The sequence below is a fragment of the Sceloporus occidentalis genome, unplaced genomic scaffold, assembly GCF_023333645.1.
Source record: "Sceloporus occidentalis isolate IW3139 unplaced genomic scaffold, rSceOcc1.0.p SCAF_1, whole genome shotgun sequence".
NCBI lineage: Eukaryota > Metazoa > Chordata > Lepidosauria > Squamata > Phrynosomatidae > Sceloporus > Sceloporus occidentalis.
Window position 1 is genome coordinate 172,179,112 of NW_028316981.1, and position 16,647 is coordinate 172,195,758.

The 16,647-nt window shown below is 40.6% G+C and overlaps 1 protein-coding gene across 6 annotated transcripts in view; it reads right to left on the reverse strand.

The window, feature by feature from the left end:
* Positions 1-16,647, reverse strand: part of LRP1 (LDL receptor related protein 1) — a 387,970-nt gene that overhangs the window by 85,572 nt on the left and 285,751 nt on the right. For all 6 annotated transcript variants that reach the window (XM_089482386.1, XM_089482379.1, XM_089482373.1 and 3 more), the window contains 8 exons: positions 13,397-13,601; positions 11,855-12,019; positions 8,791-9,035; positions 6,678-6,809; positions 4,582-4,809; positions 3,648-3,822; positions 2,093-2,187; positions 387-536 (listed from right to left, as the gene is read on the reverse strand). In XM_089482386.1, the coding sequence (XP_089338512.1) occupies positions 387-536; positions 2,093-2,187; positions 3,648-3,822; positions 4,582-4,809; positions 6,678-6,809; positions 8,791-9,035; positions 11,855-12,019; positions 13,397-13,601 (1,395 nt within the window). The remainder of the gene's footprint in view (positions 1-386; positions 537-2,092; positions 2,188-3,647; positions 3,823-4,581; positions 4,810-6,677; positions 6,810-8,790; positions 9,036-11,854; positions 12,020-13,396; positions 13,602-16,647) is intronic.

Sequence of the window (16,647 nt, forward strand, 5' to 3'; positions counted from 1 at the left end):
ACATCTGGTGAAGATTTTATTAACCAATGTTTTATTAAACAATAGTTCCCTGGGTATTTTTAGACCTGTTCAATGTTTTGTTTTGTTTTTTTTTTTAAAAAAGACCTGTTCTCTGAATGTTGATAGGCTTAATATTTTTATTTATTTAGCTTTGGATTGTGGTTGATTTTTAACTTTGCTAACTGCCCAGAGGACACTGCTAATTGTATGGCATACAAATGGTATAAAGAAAATATAATCAGTAAACAGGTGACAGCTAAAGGGAAGTGCCATGTACTGGGTGACCTTAGGCAAGTCACACACTCTCAATTTCAGAGGAAGGCAATTAAAGTTGTTGAAAAGACTAGCTGTAAAGCTAGCTGCCTGCCCTGGGCATTGCTTCTTACCCATGATTGCCAATGCTGTGGCCTTGCGCAACTGGTTCTTCATGGTCTCTATCACCTCCAAGCCACTGCCATCCAAGTTGCACCTGTTGATGGTACCATTGCCAGAGCTGATCCAGTAGAGTCTGCTTTCCTGGTAATCAATGGAGAGCCCTGGAACAAAAGAACCATTGGAGTGGGTACAGCAGTACGAACTTAGTGCTTGTTATATTCTGGACTGTGAAGGCAAAATCGTGGCTGCATTTGTGCTCTGTCACTATTGGTTTGAATACTGGTGTCTGTACAGTTGTTTTTCCAAGTAGTGCAGGTCAGAGCCATCTAGGTATTAGACATCATGTTCACTGGGTGCACCTGGATGTATTTTACAACACACCTCTGCTGTCATTACAGCCAGAACAAAAGGAGGTGAATCAGTTGATCATGTTGTCTCATCCTATCCACTGACCACCCCAGTACCTAAACATGCTACAATTCATCTTTACGGATGTTACAGCCCCCTTGGTACAACCTGTTATTTTAGAGTCAACTTATCCTAGACCCTAGGCCATGACACAATGCCAGCACTAATCATGACACTGCAAAAAAAGTATGTGCTTTCAAGTTACCTGTCAACCTATGGTGACCCCATGAATTTCACAGGGTTTTCTTAGGCAAGGAATATCCAGAGGTGGTTTTGCCAGTTCCTTCCTATGAAATATTCCCTATAGAACCTGGTATTCCTTGGCAGCGTCCCATCCAAGTACAAACCATCACTGATCCTGCTAAGCTTCCAAGATAGGATCTGGTGCCTTTATGACATTTAAGTGCATAAAACCTAATATGGTAGTAGCCCACAGACAAAACACTTTCCCAGCTACAAAAAAAATTAATTCCTGTTGTATCACCTGGAAGCAATTCTTGCTTACCACAGACTGCCATGTCATATTGTCAGCCTGTGATGGTGATGGGCTGTCTATAGGATGTTCTCATGATAACGGATTATCAATAAATAGGCATGATCAATAAAATTATGCCTAAATTCTAACTAGATCTATCTGTCTGTGGAATTCCTTGTGGAGAGATGGAAAACAACAGCTATAGAATTTAGATAGATAGTTCAGTCTTCAGGACTACAAGAGATTTATTGGTTGAAGTCTTATGTAAAGAAAAGCCTTTGGGTATAAGTTAAACAAGTATTTTGTATTTCACTGCTGTATTTTGTGTTTCTCATGTCTGCAGGAGCATATCCTTTCTTTCATGAAAAAAGAGGGACAAAAGCTAGAAACCTTTTTAAATATGAGTATACCTTTCTGCTTGTAGTATGCTTTACTACTAGGTGCCCTGGAAATGGAAATGGATATAAAGTTAATTGCATTAAGTAGCCCACCAACACTGTGTATTTTACAGGTGAAATATGAGGAAGGGATGATTATGGAATAAGATTATCAACTGTCTGAGGATATTAAAGCCTTCTCAGAAGCACCAGGCAATGGATGCAGTGAGCTATGTCGGTCTGGCATGAGGCCATTCAAAGCATCAGAAACAATCCTGGACTCGTGCCTGAACCAGGAGCTGTAGCATTTGGAAGAACAGCAACATGGATAAAAGTGGCAAGAGTGATGGGTTATGCCTCCACCAAATACAGAGAAATAGTGGGAAACTAGGATCTGGCTTCTTCCCAAGTGGGTAAGGATAATGGTGGACACAGGCAGATGGTGTTGACTACATACCAACAGGTCCTTTTTGGTTAGTGAAGAGCAGACTTCGGTTGCTGCCATCCATATTAGCAATGCTGATGTTATCCCCATCTGTCCAGTAGAGCTTTCTGTGTGACAGAGACAATTGGAAAGAGAAAAGAGAAAAATGATTGCAGCAAGGTTGGTAAGGATTAAGCACACCAATGCATGCACCCCTCCATTCCATGGGGGAAAATGGTTCAACATAAATGCAAAAAACCCCATTACTTTGAATTTTCTTTTAGCGCTATGTCCAGAGAACTAGTGTCCTGACAACTCAACAAAGGTCTCCCTTGTCAAACAATCTGTCCTAAAACAGTTAGCATGTACATGTATGTACACACACAATCACACAATATTCTCAGAGCCTAGAAAATTTATATTTCAACTACAACACCCATAATTCCCTAGTTTGGATGGCCTATGGCCAGGGAACTCTAGGAGCTGTGCTCCAAAAAAGTAACTTTCTCAAGTTCTATAGGTTCTCAAACACTTCAGATTAACTTTTCCTTTATGTCACAGGTTTCCTCCTTTAGATTCAGGCAAATTCTTCCCGTTGTTCAGAAAGAGGATTTGTAACACTAAAAGCAGTCAATTTTTTTTACTTGAGCCCTTTTAAGATGATTACTGCCATTACGGTCAGGTTAATGCAGACTGGGGGCAGAGGAAGACAACAGCTCTCCCTGATGTTTTAAAGCTGGTTGAAGGGTTTAGGAGTGAAGCAAATCCACTTAGGAATGCCCCCTGGGCTTCATTCAGTTCATTCCAGAACAGTGTCCTGGTAAAGCTGCCACATCCAAACTTTCCTTTTCTTAACGGCACCAAGAAATAAGGGCTCAATCACAAGCCTTCACATGCCCTCTAAAGGTGTGAAGGACAACATGTGACAATATGCTACCTTTCCAAGGAGACTCCATACCAGCAAATATTTTTAAAACAGGTGGATTGTAGCTGTGGTTGAAAAATAAATCTTCTGGGCCCTTACAACTATAGTAAACAAAAATATCAACAGATCTTTTTCTTTGTAGTTAGGAAGCTGTGTTCTGTTCTCAGACAATATTCAGATACTGTGTGTCCTCTAAGATAAGATAAACTATAGTATACTTGATTACCATGCTCTAGTTCCACCACTATTTTGAAGGTTGAGGGCTGAAAAAATCATGAAAAAAATACAAAGAAACTTACACACTGGGAAACTTTTGCAATGTTCTCATTCAAGCAAACACATGATTACTGGGACAAACTGCGGTTATTTTTATGATTTATCAACGTGGCTTATTTCAGTAAAACATAAAGGTGAAATGCAATATAGGGTCCAGATATAATGTTAAAATATGGTTAACTGAAAAGGAAAGTGGAAGCTTCTTATCTCCTCCTCACAGCCATTCAAAGTCCATCGCTATTCTCTAACTTTTTAAAAATGGTATTACAAATGGTTAAAGGTATATTTTGTGTTAATCTACATTGTAAACCCCCTTGAGTTCTCTACTGGGAAAAGGGTGAGACGAAAATAAAACAAACTCAACTGGCGTAGCTTTCCCAGACTCACCCTTTGAGAGGATGTACAACTAGGCAATGAGGTTTGTCTAATCCCTGAATCACAGCATTCTTAAATGAGCCATCTAGCCGTGCCACATTGATTTGCTTCTTGTTAGCATCATAGCTTGTCCAGAAAAGATTCCTTGAAACCCAGTCAACAGCTAGGCCATGGGCATTGGGTAAGTCTGGAAAACAATGCAAGGGGAGGGGGAAATCTATCAAATTAGGGAAGTCAACGGTAAAGCCCAGAGAGAGACAAAGAAGGAAGATGCTTCTATAGCAGAGCTGGGAAGAGGTTATAATTCCAAACTGTATTCAGCTGAAAGAACTTCAGTTTCATTTAGCACAAGAGATAAAAGCATACTGGGGGACTTTCATCTCTCCAGATGTTGCTGAAACCAATACCCACCAGCCCCAGACAGCCTGGCCAATAGTGAAGAAAGATATTAGTTCTAGCTTATAGAACAATGGTTCCCAAATTTTGGTCTTCCAGGTGTTTTGGACTTGAACTCCCAGAGACCCCAGCCTGCTTTGGCCAAAAATCAGGAATTTTGGGAGCTGAAGTCCAAAACATGTAGGGAAACAAAGTTTGGGGACAATTGATTTAGCAATATCTGGAGGGCCACAACTCTCCTCAACTTTGGTATAAAAGCAAAATAACAAACTAAATAAAATTGTTCCCCACTTGGCCATGAAACCCACTGGGTGACCTTGAGCAAGTCACATTTTCTCAGCCTCAGAGGAAGGCAAGGGCAAACCTCCTCTGAACAAATCTTGCCATTGTAGGTTCACCTGAGGGTCACCACAAGTTGGAAACAAATGGAAGGCACAACAACAACAACAACAACAACAGCTATCCACATAAAAACAGAGCCATGTCAAAATACAGCATAAAGTGTGGAAAAGTTAAGAGGAAGAGACGACAGAGGGAGACAAAGGAGTACCTGCAGAGACAACCGTTTCTACGCCTGTTCCATTGATGAACGCCCGCTTGATGGTTTGAGTGCGCACATCTGACCAATAGATCCTCTGCTCCATGGCATCATAGTCAACCACAGTGACATTGTCAATGTCAGGCACAGTGAAGGAGTTGATGTAGTTGTAATATGGGTTGTCAATATCAACCCCTCGGATCTCCATTTGGCGGGCATAGAGCAAGAACTTCTTAAACTCTGGAGAAGGAGACAAAAGTCAAGTACGCATGATAAGAACTTACTCCATTTGAGGTCAGCAGACTACAAGCTCCTAAGCTAGTTATCTGTCAAATATGGCTAACTGTCCCAAGCAACCACAAGATAAATGCAAAGTGGTTGTGCACCTCACATTTCATAGGCTGAAACTGGTTTCAATCTAGTTTAACTTCTGTGTCCCCCAAAGACTCTTGGGTACTGTAGTTTTTGCACAGGCATTATCTTTCTTTAAAACACGATGACCTCCTCAAAGACCTATGGTTCCCATGTTTCCTTGGTTGTGGAGCCATAGCAGTGCAACAGGCAGGAAACTAATTTATATTTGTAGCATATGGTATGTCCTAAGTATATCTGTACAGTGTCAGGGGAAAAAAGGAACTTGAAAGGCATTCTGACACATCACAGCATTCCTCAGTTAGAGGTGCAAAAACAATCTGTCCCATGATTCCCCACCACCTACACTGTACTTGTAAGAACCAACAAGAGAGACATATTTTTAGGACCATTTCTTATATTTCATTTTAATGCATTCCAGCTTTCCATAGGGATTACCTTGTAATGGAAAATGGTTTCTGTATGTTTTAATTACATTTTGATTCCACATCATTTTAACTGGATTATAAACATGAAACAATAGATACGTAACTGCTATTTTCTCTGATAACCTCTCAAAGGCTAATGCAATAGTGGGGCTACTGTAGCCCACAGACTGCTTGCAGCTCCCAGAACATTGTTTTGAAGCCCTATCTGTGAGACGCTTGAAGTCCCCAGTTACCCGCCACAATTTTTAAAAAATATTATTGGGATGAAAAATATTATTTCATCCCAAAACAGTGAAAAACTACTGCAGAATGTAGCAGTTTTATGCCCACACAGCCTGACTCCTAGATGACCATCAAACAGACACAAAAATTAAGAGTTTAAAAATTGGTGGAAGATGAGCTGAAGACAAAGCTGTAAGTGGCATGATGTCACTAATGGTCACAATGGTGCATTTGACTGGAGGAGGTGGGGAACACCGCAGAAACTTTTGCAGCTGCCCATCCCTATCCTAATGAAAGCCAAGAATCATAATTTAATGTAACTTGCATGGAGAGGTGAGTTGTCCTTTCTGGAATTTACCTTGGAATGCAAGCGCACCGAATAAATAAATAAATAAGCAAGCAAGCAAGCAGGCACCTTGAAATTGTACATGCTCCTCCATTACTTTTACAAGGATATAAGGGGAGAGAGGAGTGGCATTCAAAAGGGATTCTGGCCGCATCTTGGCAGGGGGTGGTAAGGCCTTAAGTGGGAGCAAAAACTGTCCCCCAGGCACTCCAACATTGCACCTTTAGTCTAAGAAGTTCCTAGTTCTTAAAGCCAGCAATTCTAAATTATAGTTTTGCATATCTTTCTCCAATCCATCACCCTCCCATGATAGCATGGCAAACAAGGATGATAGGAGTTGTATTCTGACATGTCTGGAAAGCACTAGGTTAGTATTAGATGAATAAGCCTCATGTTCTAGTGATCCTCCCCTCCCCTCTCCTCCTCTTGCACAACTGGAAGGGAGAGAATGGAAACTCTTTTTTTTTTTTTTTTTAGCTAATCAGGATTCCCCATGACATCTGATCCTTCAGAGTCTAGACCTGTGGAGCTTATGCTCAGAATGAAGCTGGAACTCATACCTGTCTGCAGTGCAGAGGACATGGGAATAACAGGAGCAGAGACATGCATAACCCAAGATAATATATTTTACAGAATTGTTGTCTCAAATTCCATTACCTTTAGGATGGGGCTTTTTTTAGATTTCTCCACAGATATACACTGGGACTGAAAGAGCAACAAAACCTCTGCCTTTTACTTACCATAACATGTGATGTTGTCCTTGTCCAGCTTCATGAGGTGGGGACAGGCACAGGAATAGGTGCTGTTGAAGTTGATGAGGCAGAGATGAGAGCAAAGACCCTTTCCTCCATTGGCCTCACAAGGATTGGGAACTGGAATAATGAATAAAGTGGCACAAGGTTAAGTGGTTCTCTTGTCTTACATTCTATCCTATCCTAAAGAGAGGATTAGGCAGGGTTCAGTCTGGGAAAATTCAGGGCATGAGGCACATAACCCAACTTGGGAAAGGAGATCTGGATTTCTGATTAGTGTGCCACTGTAAGACTGGATTTCTGCTCTCTCAAGCTGTGTCCATCAGATCCACTGGGAATACAAGACTGGTACATTGACACTATGGAATAATGGAGAAAGCCAACCCTATAGTTTGCAAAAGCAACTTGTGTGTATTATAATCGTCAAATGTTTTGGCTGTCTTTTTTAATTGCTTAACTGTAAGAAAGCCTAAGTACACACAGCTGCAACTTTAATTCCCTTTTACATTTGCCTCCCTTCACTCATCTTACCAATGTCAACACAAAACGTCTAAGTCCTTAGGGCAGGGTCTGAACTAGTTATACATTTATCTTTAACTGTTAAATGCTGTATAGACTGATAGCATTATATAAACATTCTCATTCTTATTGCTCTTCCTTCTCTTTAAGTTAACCAACAAAGGCTTGCATGGGTTTTAGCTATTAGACTTGAACACACAAAGTTGATTTATTATCTCTGTACCACACAAAGTCCTGGGTTTATCTACCACACAACAGTTCAACAGGGACTAGCCCATCAGAAATGCACCAAATGCCAAGGTCAAATCCCAAAATGGCGAAGGATCCCAGAATAAATGATGGTGCAATTCAGAGCATCTACTCAAATTAAGAAACCTTGATCTAAAAGCTGTTGTTAATCTTAACTAGAGCAGACTTACCAGAACAGTGAGATTTACCTATGTGGTGACTCACTGTTCAACCGTTGACTGAATGGGTCAACTCTAGTTAGGACTAACCAACAGTATGCCAACATTTAGCAACCCAGCAACCCCAAGGAATTTCATAGCTGTAACCTCTAGCTCCAGTTTTCCATTTGCTCACACTCTTCCATCTATTGCAAGCCTAACTAGAGCACCCACTTACATCTACAGGCAAAAGCAAAAGTGATCAAATGGGTCACCATGTGAACTACAGTTCACTGGTATAGCACATGCTTGCATGCGAAAGTCCCTTGATCAGTCCCTAGCATCTCAATTTCAAAAAGGGGGAAAAAAACCTGAAAGACTATATTGACAAGAGGATGTAAAGCATGATACTCATTATGCTCTTACAGACTTTTGTGCGTTAAGGCTGTCTGAATCATGGCAACCTGATGACAGAAATAAAACATAGGAAGTGTGTGAAAGTTTGAAGTCTAAAGCACAGGAATGAACTCCAGTTAAGGCCCTTATTTTAGGGCTCCTCAACTTTACAGCTCAGCTTTTCACACACTTCCTGTGTTTTGTTTGACAAGTCTCTATGATTAAGATGGTCTTGAGGGAAACAAATATATTTTTTGCAATTATATGATGTTTAACCTCTTTCTTTGGAAACTAACAGTTGCTATATGCATGATTTGGTAATCAAGGAGTTTTTATTTTGTTTTGTTTTTTTGAAAAGTCTGCAATCCCGAACAAACATTTTCTGCCCAAAAGCAACTGGTCTACCTTTGGGAGCAAAACCAATTTTTTTACATATCTGGATATCTTCATCTCTTTCATACTGTGTTTTAAGAAAAAGTAAGTAGCAAAGGATAGGGAAGACCTTTGCTGACACCCTGGATAGATACTGTCAATTAGAAGAGACAATACTAGACTAGATAATCTTATCATCTGCCCAGGTACAAGCAGCTTCCTATAGTCCTATCATTTAAGCATCAGGAGACCTCACTGTTGCAGTGCCTTCTTGCATCAGCCCTCTCACAGCTTGAAATAGGCCCCCAGTCTGCACACTGAAACCTGAACTGTAGCTGTGAATGAAGCAAACTACAGCCTGCCCTCTGTTTTCAGAAAATTCCCCATGGCTTCTTCCTCACCCTGTTTTCTCCTTTGTCACATCTCACCTTGTGGCTGGCGGGAAGGATGATAGACCTGCAAGTCAAAGGGCTGAGTGTTGGTTCTTTGCACAACGGTGACATTGTGACCTGTCCATTTGTTGGCCTTGGCCAGGGTATTTGTGCGCCAGTCAGTCCAGTACACCTCACCCCCATAAAGGGTGACAGCAAAGGGATGTGACAAATACTCATGTCCTCGCAGCACCTCAATATGACCCGTGCCATCATAGAGGGCAGAATAGATAGCATCCGACCTGTGGAAGAATGGGACACATGAACAAGCCTATTGCCTTGGCCAGGAAATAAATACAACAAAAGCAAGTCACAAGGTCTGTGTCTATTCATGTGAGAGAGCAGTAATCTAATCTTTGTGGATTCTTGTCCTCACCAACCAGAAAAGAGCAACAATGCAATGGTAGATATGGTGAAGTAGTTAGGAAGCAAGGATGGGTTTTTAGGGTGAAGGGATATAAGAAAGGGGAGATAGAGGCAAGCATTATCTGCTTACAAGTAGATTTGTTCAAGGATAAGCACTCCTGGTTGCCATTTCAGGCAGAAAGTTGACATACTCATATTACATTGCTCGAAAGTTTGTTAAATACACACACACACACAACATGGGGATTTATTGAGCAACCTGTACACTAAGGAAGCAATTTAGTGCACTAGCCAAATACGTTATCAGTCATACATGTGCACATATAACTGCATATATAAGATAGCAACTATGCAGGTAATTAGCATGAAAGACAAAAGTGGAAATTTTATTGCATGTTTCTGGAAGGTGACAGTGGGGTTTATCTGTATTAGCCCCTTGACTATGAAAAGTTTCCCCCACAGAAGCTTACATGATGTTTTGTTACCTATTCAGTGCCAGATAAACCTGTTTATATTTTCTGAGGCATCTGGGCAGCTTTAACTGCCTTGATGGTAATTGCTGCTCTCCACTCCTATGCTGGTTAGCTTTAGACGATCTTTTGGATAGACACCTATAGTATATTTTAATGAATATGCTATTATATATGTTTTTTGTATTTTATTTATTTTCTTTCTCTCTGGGTTTGCTTCCAATTGTGTGAAGCAATATATTAACTAAACTAACTAATTACAGCTCACCCAAGGCAATAAAAGCCCAGGGGTTCTATTACACACAGAAAAAGAGTAATTATTATCCAACAAAGTAACTGAACACATGTGACAGGCACACTTGAGGGACTGTATATGGCATGGCAGGGGTATTTAAAACATTTCTGGTAGCTGTATTTCAGTACCTCAGAATGTTTAAATTCAAGTATTCACGTATTCTTTCATTATTATTATATCCTTCTGTGCTCAAAATACTGAAACAGCCAGGTGAGGCAAAACTATTCTGATTAAGCATGTTTTTAGCAGGAAAAAATGCTCCCACTTTATTGGTAACTATGTTGTGAAAATGCTTGCTTGTTTAGATTGTTCTGATGCTGAATTGGCTATTGGTCAGTTTACAAGCATGTTCGACATGCCTGCTGTGACCTATAAGGCCTTATACAATTTATACCCAGACAATCTGAAAGGCCATAACTTTCTGCATGGCCTTCTTGAATTTTAAGATCGTTGGAGGAGGGCTTTCTCCCAGTCCCACTACTGTCTCAGGCAGGTTTGGTGAAAACAACAGAGAAAGCCTTTTCAATGGCTGCATCCAGGAGGTGGAATGCCATCCCACAGAAGACTAGGCTGCCCCTCTTTCTGCTCTTACAGAAGATACTATTAGTGGAGTGTGATGTATTTTTTTTATTCACTACTATGTTTTAAATGCCTTAAAACAGTTTTAAATTTGTGTTTTTAATTTGACTGTTTGTTTTTTTAAGAAAACATTTGAACTATAAACTGTTTTAGCTGTACTTTGTTTTAAGTGCAGGATGGGCAACTGTAGAAAACTGGGGGACCACAGTAGGTCTCCAGGAGAGCTCAGAGGGCTGCATCCTCCACTGCACTTGCTCCCACAAATAAATAAATAAACAAACATTTTTTGTTGTGTTGTTAGCCCCAAACACCCTCTGGGACAATTGAAGCCATGTTTGAGGCATCTTCCTGCACTCCTAGAGGGCATTTTGAGGCAAAATAATAATAATAATTCTTTGCAAAACTTGACACCTGGGAGGCCCAGGGGTGTTCCAAATGTGTTGGGAATGCCTTCTATAACCTCGAGATCATTTTTGGGGATTTCTGAGCATTTTTATCTTGCTCTAAAGCTCTAATTCGGGGGGCCCATTTGGCTTCTTTGTTTCTATTAGGTATTGCACACACCATTTTAACCCACTTTTTGAAAGAATCTGTTTTAAAAGAAAATTGCTATTGTATTTTATTGGTGTGATTTGTATATCTTATCGGGTTGTAATCCCGCCTTAAGGGGGGTACTATGTATATATGGTTGTATTTTAACTTGTTGTACGCCGCTTTGATTGCCTGGCAAAAAGCGGGATAGAAATAAAAAAAATATTTATTATTTATTATCAATCCATCTGGGAGCAGCGAGAAAATATAAATAATTTTAATTATTTATTTATTATTAAAATGGCCCTGGGGCTGTATGTGGCCTATGGGTGCACTTTGCCCACCCATGTTATAGCGTACACCACTTTGAGTCTCATGTTGGAGAAAGCTGGAGTTTAAATTAAATAGATGAATATCCTCCCACAGTCTCAAGTGCCCTCACCAATACCGTTATTTATCTAATTGACTAGATAACATTGTGGCATCTGTCTGACCCCTGATTGAGTGGAATCACCCATGAGACTAATACAAATTATTTAAATTAGCAATCTGTAAGATGCTCTGAAAGCCTTTGTGGCTGAAGAGAGGGGTACAAATACTCTAAATAAGTATAATAATAAATAAATAAACCAAGGGGGAGAAAATGTATTGGAGCAGCAGCTGTCCATGGAAACTGTGGTACAGAATGTGATTAAACCGGTAACCAGTTTGACTGGCTTCCTAGGGACAGGACAAATCAAAATCACTAGTAACTACAACAAAATCCAACCATCACAGCCATCACTCCCCCAAAAATATTTGAAGCAAATGTATCACACACCTAGCATCAATCCAAAGGATGCGTTTCTCTAGGTAGTCCACAGTGAGACCATTAGGCCAGCCACCTGAGCCGGTTTCCTTATGGATGACACGACGGCCCTCACCACTCATGGAGGCTGCTTCAATACGGGGGAGGCTGGCATCCCAGTCTGTCCAGAAGAGGATCCTGGGAAGAACAAAAAAGAAGGAAAAGGCATTCAAGTGGCGAGAGACCCTGAATGCCTTTTGAAATTCTGCAACACCTTAGCTCTTAACAGCATTCACAACTTCGGATGCTAATCCTTTGTCAGAAGATTAAGTATCAATCCTCAGATATTAGTTCTTGTATCTAGAGCTGTCTTTATATGAACAAAGAAAACAGCATGATGTGCTCCTGCAGGGAGGTTATCAGAAAGGGCATGGCTTATCTTTACAGTCTTCACACAATCTTTATGTATAATGTTAATACCCCCCCCCCCAACACACACACACAAACACTTTTTCCCATCAGAAGGGCCAAGTTTAGAAAACTGCTGAGAGGATATTCTAGATATCTGCTTCTGACAAAGAGAGCAATTGTTCCCCCTGTACAGAATAGAATCAACCTGGGGAAGGTTGCAAAAGGTCTCCCACTTTCTCTTGCTCTTTTCTGGTAAATGTTTTTTTATAAACAAGCAACTTCTAGCAGGAACACACACTGCAGGGAACACCCAATCTGCTTCCTGATGTTAGGAGACACAAATGTGCATTGAGTCATAAAGGAGCTCTGATTCAGAACCCTTTTGGCAGCTAAGGTTTCACCAGGCACTACACATACCATTTTGAAATGTGTCTTTGGGGCCTTAAGAGCCAGAAACCTAGTTCCCTTTTTTTTTAAAAAAAAGCTCAAACACATTCAGAGTCTAGCAGTGGATATTATGGACAAGATGCTGAATTCAGCTCCCATTACTAAAATGTCATTTTGCAATATTTGGATCAGAGTGCAGGATGTGCACAGCTGTCCCCTAAATTATTTCAGTATTCAAATACAGTGGGCCCTTGACATTTGCTGAGGTTAGGGGAACAGGACCCCTATGCTTGTGGAAAACCACAAATAAAAAACCCCACTATTTTTTAACCTGAGAGAACCACCTCTCTAGGAATCTCTAAGTCCTCCAATACAATTCTATGGTCAACATCTGCTAGCGGTTGACCACAGAATCATGCTGGAGGACCTAGAAATGCTTAGAAAAGTGTTTTCTCTAGGAATTGCTAGGTCCTCCAGTGTGACTCTAAAGACAAAAAATATTAATCAAATCCGTGAATAATCAAATCTGCAAAAGTCAAAGCCACAAATGTGGAGGGGTGACTGAATTTCATTATTATTCCTTCAGCTCTCTGCTTCCTCCTAAAGAAGCCAGTGAACATGCGACAAAGGTCTAACAATGAATGTCACAAAGGCCACAAGGGCAAGCTATGGCAGAAACTCAAACCCAGGGACCTAAAGAAAGGAGTAGCATCAGCCCTGCTGCTGTTCTCAGGATGTTAACTGTGCTCCTTGGCTCCTTTCTGCTTTACACCATACCCGCATCTTGGGTCCAGGGCGATAGCACGAGGGTGCTCAATGTCTCCAGCCAGCAAGGTGCTCCGCATGGTCCCATCTAGTTTGGCCACTTCAATCTGGTCCAGGTTGCTCTCGACCCAGTAGATGTTGCCAGCAATCCAGTCCACAGCAAGTCCCTCAGGAGTGGCTAGCCCATACTGGATCACCACTTCAAAGCTGGTCAGGGCTGTGGGAGAAGAAGGAGGGAACGGAGCAGATCAAGGAGATATACACACATTGTACAAAATATTGGTGGCATCTGACAATCTAAATCACATAAATTGTGGTGGGATAAGTATGTCCGCACTGCCAAGCTGCTTGGCATTCCTCCAGATCACAACACCCCAAACACAAGAAAAACTTTGATTTTCAAGCTAAAAACCTTTGAATTTTAGGTTTAAAAACTCAACGAGAATTGATGTTACTTCACTTCTGGTGCAATTGTCAACCCTAACATAAATACTGGTTCTCTTCCAGAACCATAGTATTCAGATAAATCCTGGTTGATTAATGCTTTGTCAACAAATGTCAAAGTTTATGTAGTTTGTGCAGTTATATGTGCTTAGTTTTACAGTGCGCCCGCATCATATGCACACATGCTGTACGCGGATTTGAGTATCCGCTCAAACCTGTGTAGAGCCGTGCAGGAGCATGCGGGGCGGCGTGTCCCTCCATGTCACCCTGTCATAGCCCTGCTCAGCTCTTGCAAACTCGAGGCCATGACTTCCTTGACTGAGTCTATCCATCTATAATTGGGGGTCTTCTTCTTTTCCTACTAGCTTGCACCTTGCCAAGTATCATTCTCTTTTCTGGTGAGTGGTGTCTTCTCATGATATGTCCAAAGTACAAAAGTCTCAGTTTAGTCATCTTGGCTTTTAAAGAGAATTCAGGCTTGGTTTGCTCTAGGACCAATATATTTGTCTTTTTTTTTTTTTGGGGGGGGGGGGGGGTAAGTCCAGGGTATCTGCTGAACTCTCCTCCAGCACATCTCAAATGAGGTTATTCTCTTCCTCTCAGCTTTCTTCACTGTCCACCTTTCACAACCACAGATAAGAATTGGAAATACAATGACACAGACAATTGAGGATCTTGTCTAGTTCCTTCATAGTTGCCCTACCAAGTCCTAGTCTTCTTCTGATTTCTTAAATGCAGACATTTTCATTAATGACTGAGTCAAGGTACAGGAAGTCTTTCACTAAATTCATTAAGAGTAAGACAACACGTGTTTTACATTGAAAACTCTATGATGACAAAATCCAAATGAAACGACAATCCAAAATGAAACAAGTGTTTACTTACTCTTCAGCAATTAATGAATTTATTTTAGTTGGACCTAACAACTGGATTTAGACTCAAGCACTTAAGGCCATGTGAATATGGGATTGCTGCTTATGATGTGTACTTTCTTCCTTCTTTTGCCTTCATTAAATTGATTCTGGAAGTTCTGCTATTATTTCAAAAACCTGCAAAAACTATTTGACTGGGTAACCATGGGGGTGTGAAAGTATTATCTTTGGAGAGTAATGTATGAACAAGATTTGTGTTCAGCCTCAAGGCAATGAGCATTCAAAATCCTTCCCAGTTCAAAAGAAAAAAATCAGTGGTCTCAGATCTAAGTACAACAGTCATTTCCCATGTATTTCTCTCTCATTTATAACTCTTCCCAGAATTGATTCCTCTGCCAATCATCCTCACACTCCTTTCCCACATGCTGTACATGTCCTGTTTCCCACACTCTCTTACTTTCTTCCACTCAAATTTGCTTATTTTGCTAACTCCGTATAATTCAACCCAAGTCCAGAATCTGCCTTGTGATGATGACCTTAATATGGACAGGCCAAGATACAATGTAATGTCAGTAGGCTGGCACAGGAAGACAAAAGAACAATCACTGAGATATTAATAAGGGAGTATTACTGGAGGCTATGCAGGATATAGAAGCATTATCCTCTAGCAATGTCTTTTACATTTTGATTCACATTATTTCACCTGTATCAAGTAAGAAAAAGTAAAAAGGAAGGAAAAAAGAGATTGATTCTCAGGAAAAGAAATCAGAGATGAATATTCCTAAACCTGCACAATTCTCAATGCCTTTCTATTATTTGTGATATAGTTCTCCTATTTATACAGGCAAATGAAACTGAACACAAAACATGTTAGGGAAGTATTCTTTCCCTGGATGCTGTACAGCAGTGCTGTGGCAGAGATAGTCTATTGAGTTACCTTTTTTTATCTACTGCCCTTCAGATTTAAGAAGCGTGGTTCAGGGTAACACACCAAAACAAAATATTAAAACTGAACAATGAACTGTGAATAGAACCATTCTATTAAAAACAACCATAATTAAAACCTTTCACATAGCCACACAAAATAAATTAAAACAAAAAACATTTTAACTTCTCTCTGAAACTAAGGCAGATGGTGCTAGTGCTAGCACCTTTCTTAAGGGAAGAGGTTTCTCAATCAGGGTGCTGCTGCAGGACAGCTCCTGTACTATCTTCCCACCCACCTAACCTCTTATCAGGGACTATAATGAATACTGTAACGTGTGGTAGAGCTTGGAACTTTACTTTTAAAAAGGAATGCATTACTTACGGGAATGTAATTCTTTTTTTTGTGTGTGAAAAATAACAGTGACCTGTTTATTACTTGTTATTCATAGTCAACACAGTACATTTTCTGCTTATAAATACAAAAATTGCCCCAACTTTGACCAACCTCCACCCTCCCTCTCAACATTTTAGTGATAATGAATACAGTGGTACCCCGGGATACGAATGCGCCGCCTTACGAAATTTCCGGGTTACGAAAGAAATTCACTTAATTAATTGTTTCCGGGTTACGAAGGTTATTCCGGGTTGCGAAAGAAATTTTGGTGCTTTTCGGCGCGATTTCGCACGAAATCGCGGCTTTCGCTATTAAAGCCTATGGGCTTTTTCGGCTAGCGAAAGTTTCCGGGTTACGAAAGCGGCGGCGGAACGAATTACTTTCGTAACCCGGGGTACCACTGTACATGGTAATCATCACATTTTTGAAAAGTAACACTATTGTTGTTGTTATTAATTTCTGGTCAAGTTGACTTTGACTTATGACATCCTGCTCTAGTCTTGCAGACTCAGAGCAGCCATGGCTTCCTCGATTGAGTCTATCCACCTGGAATGCAATCTTGCACTTTTCCTGCTGTCTTCTACCCTGCTTAGCATTACTGTCTTTTCCAGTGAATCACGTCTTCT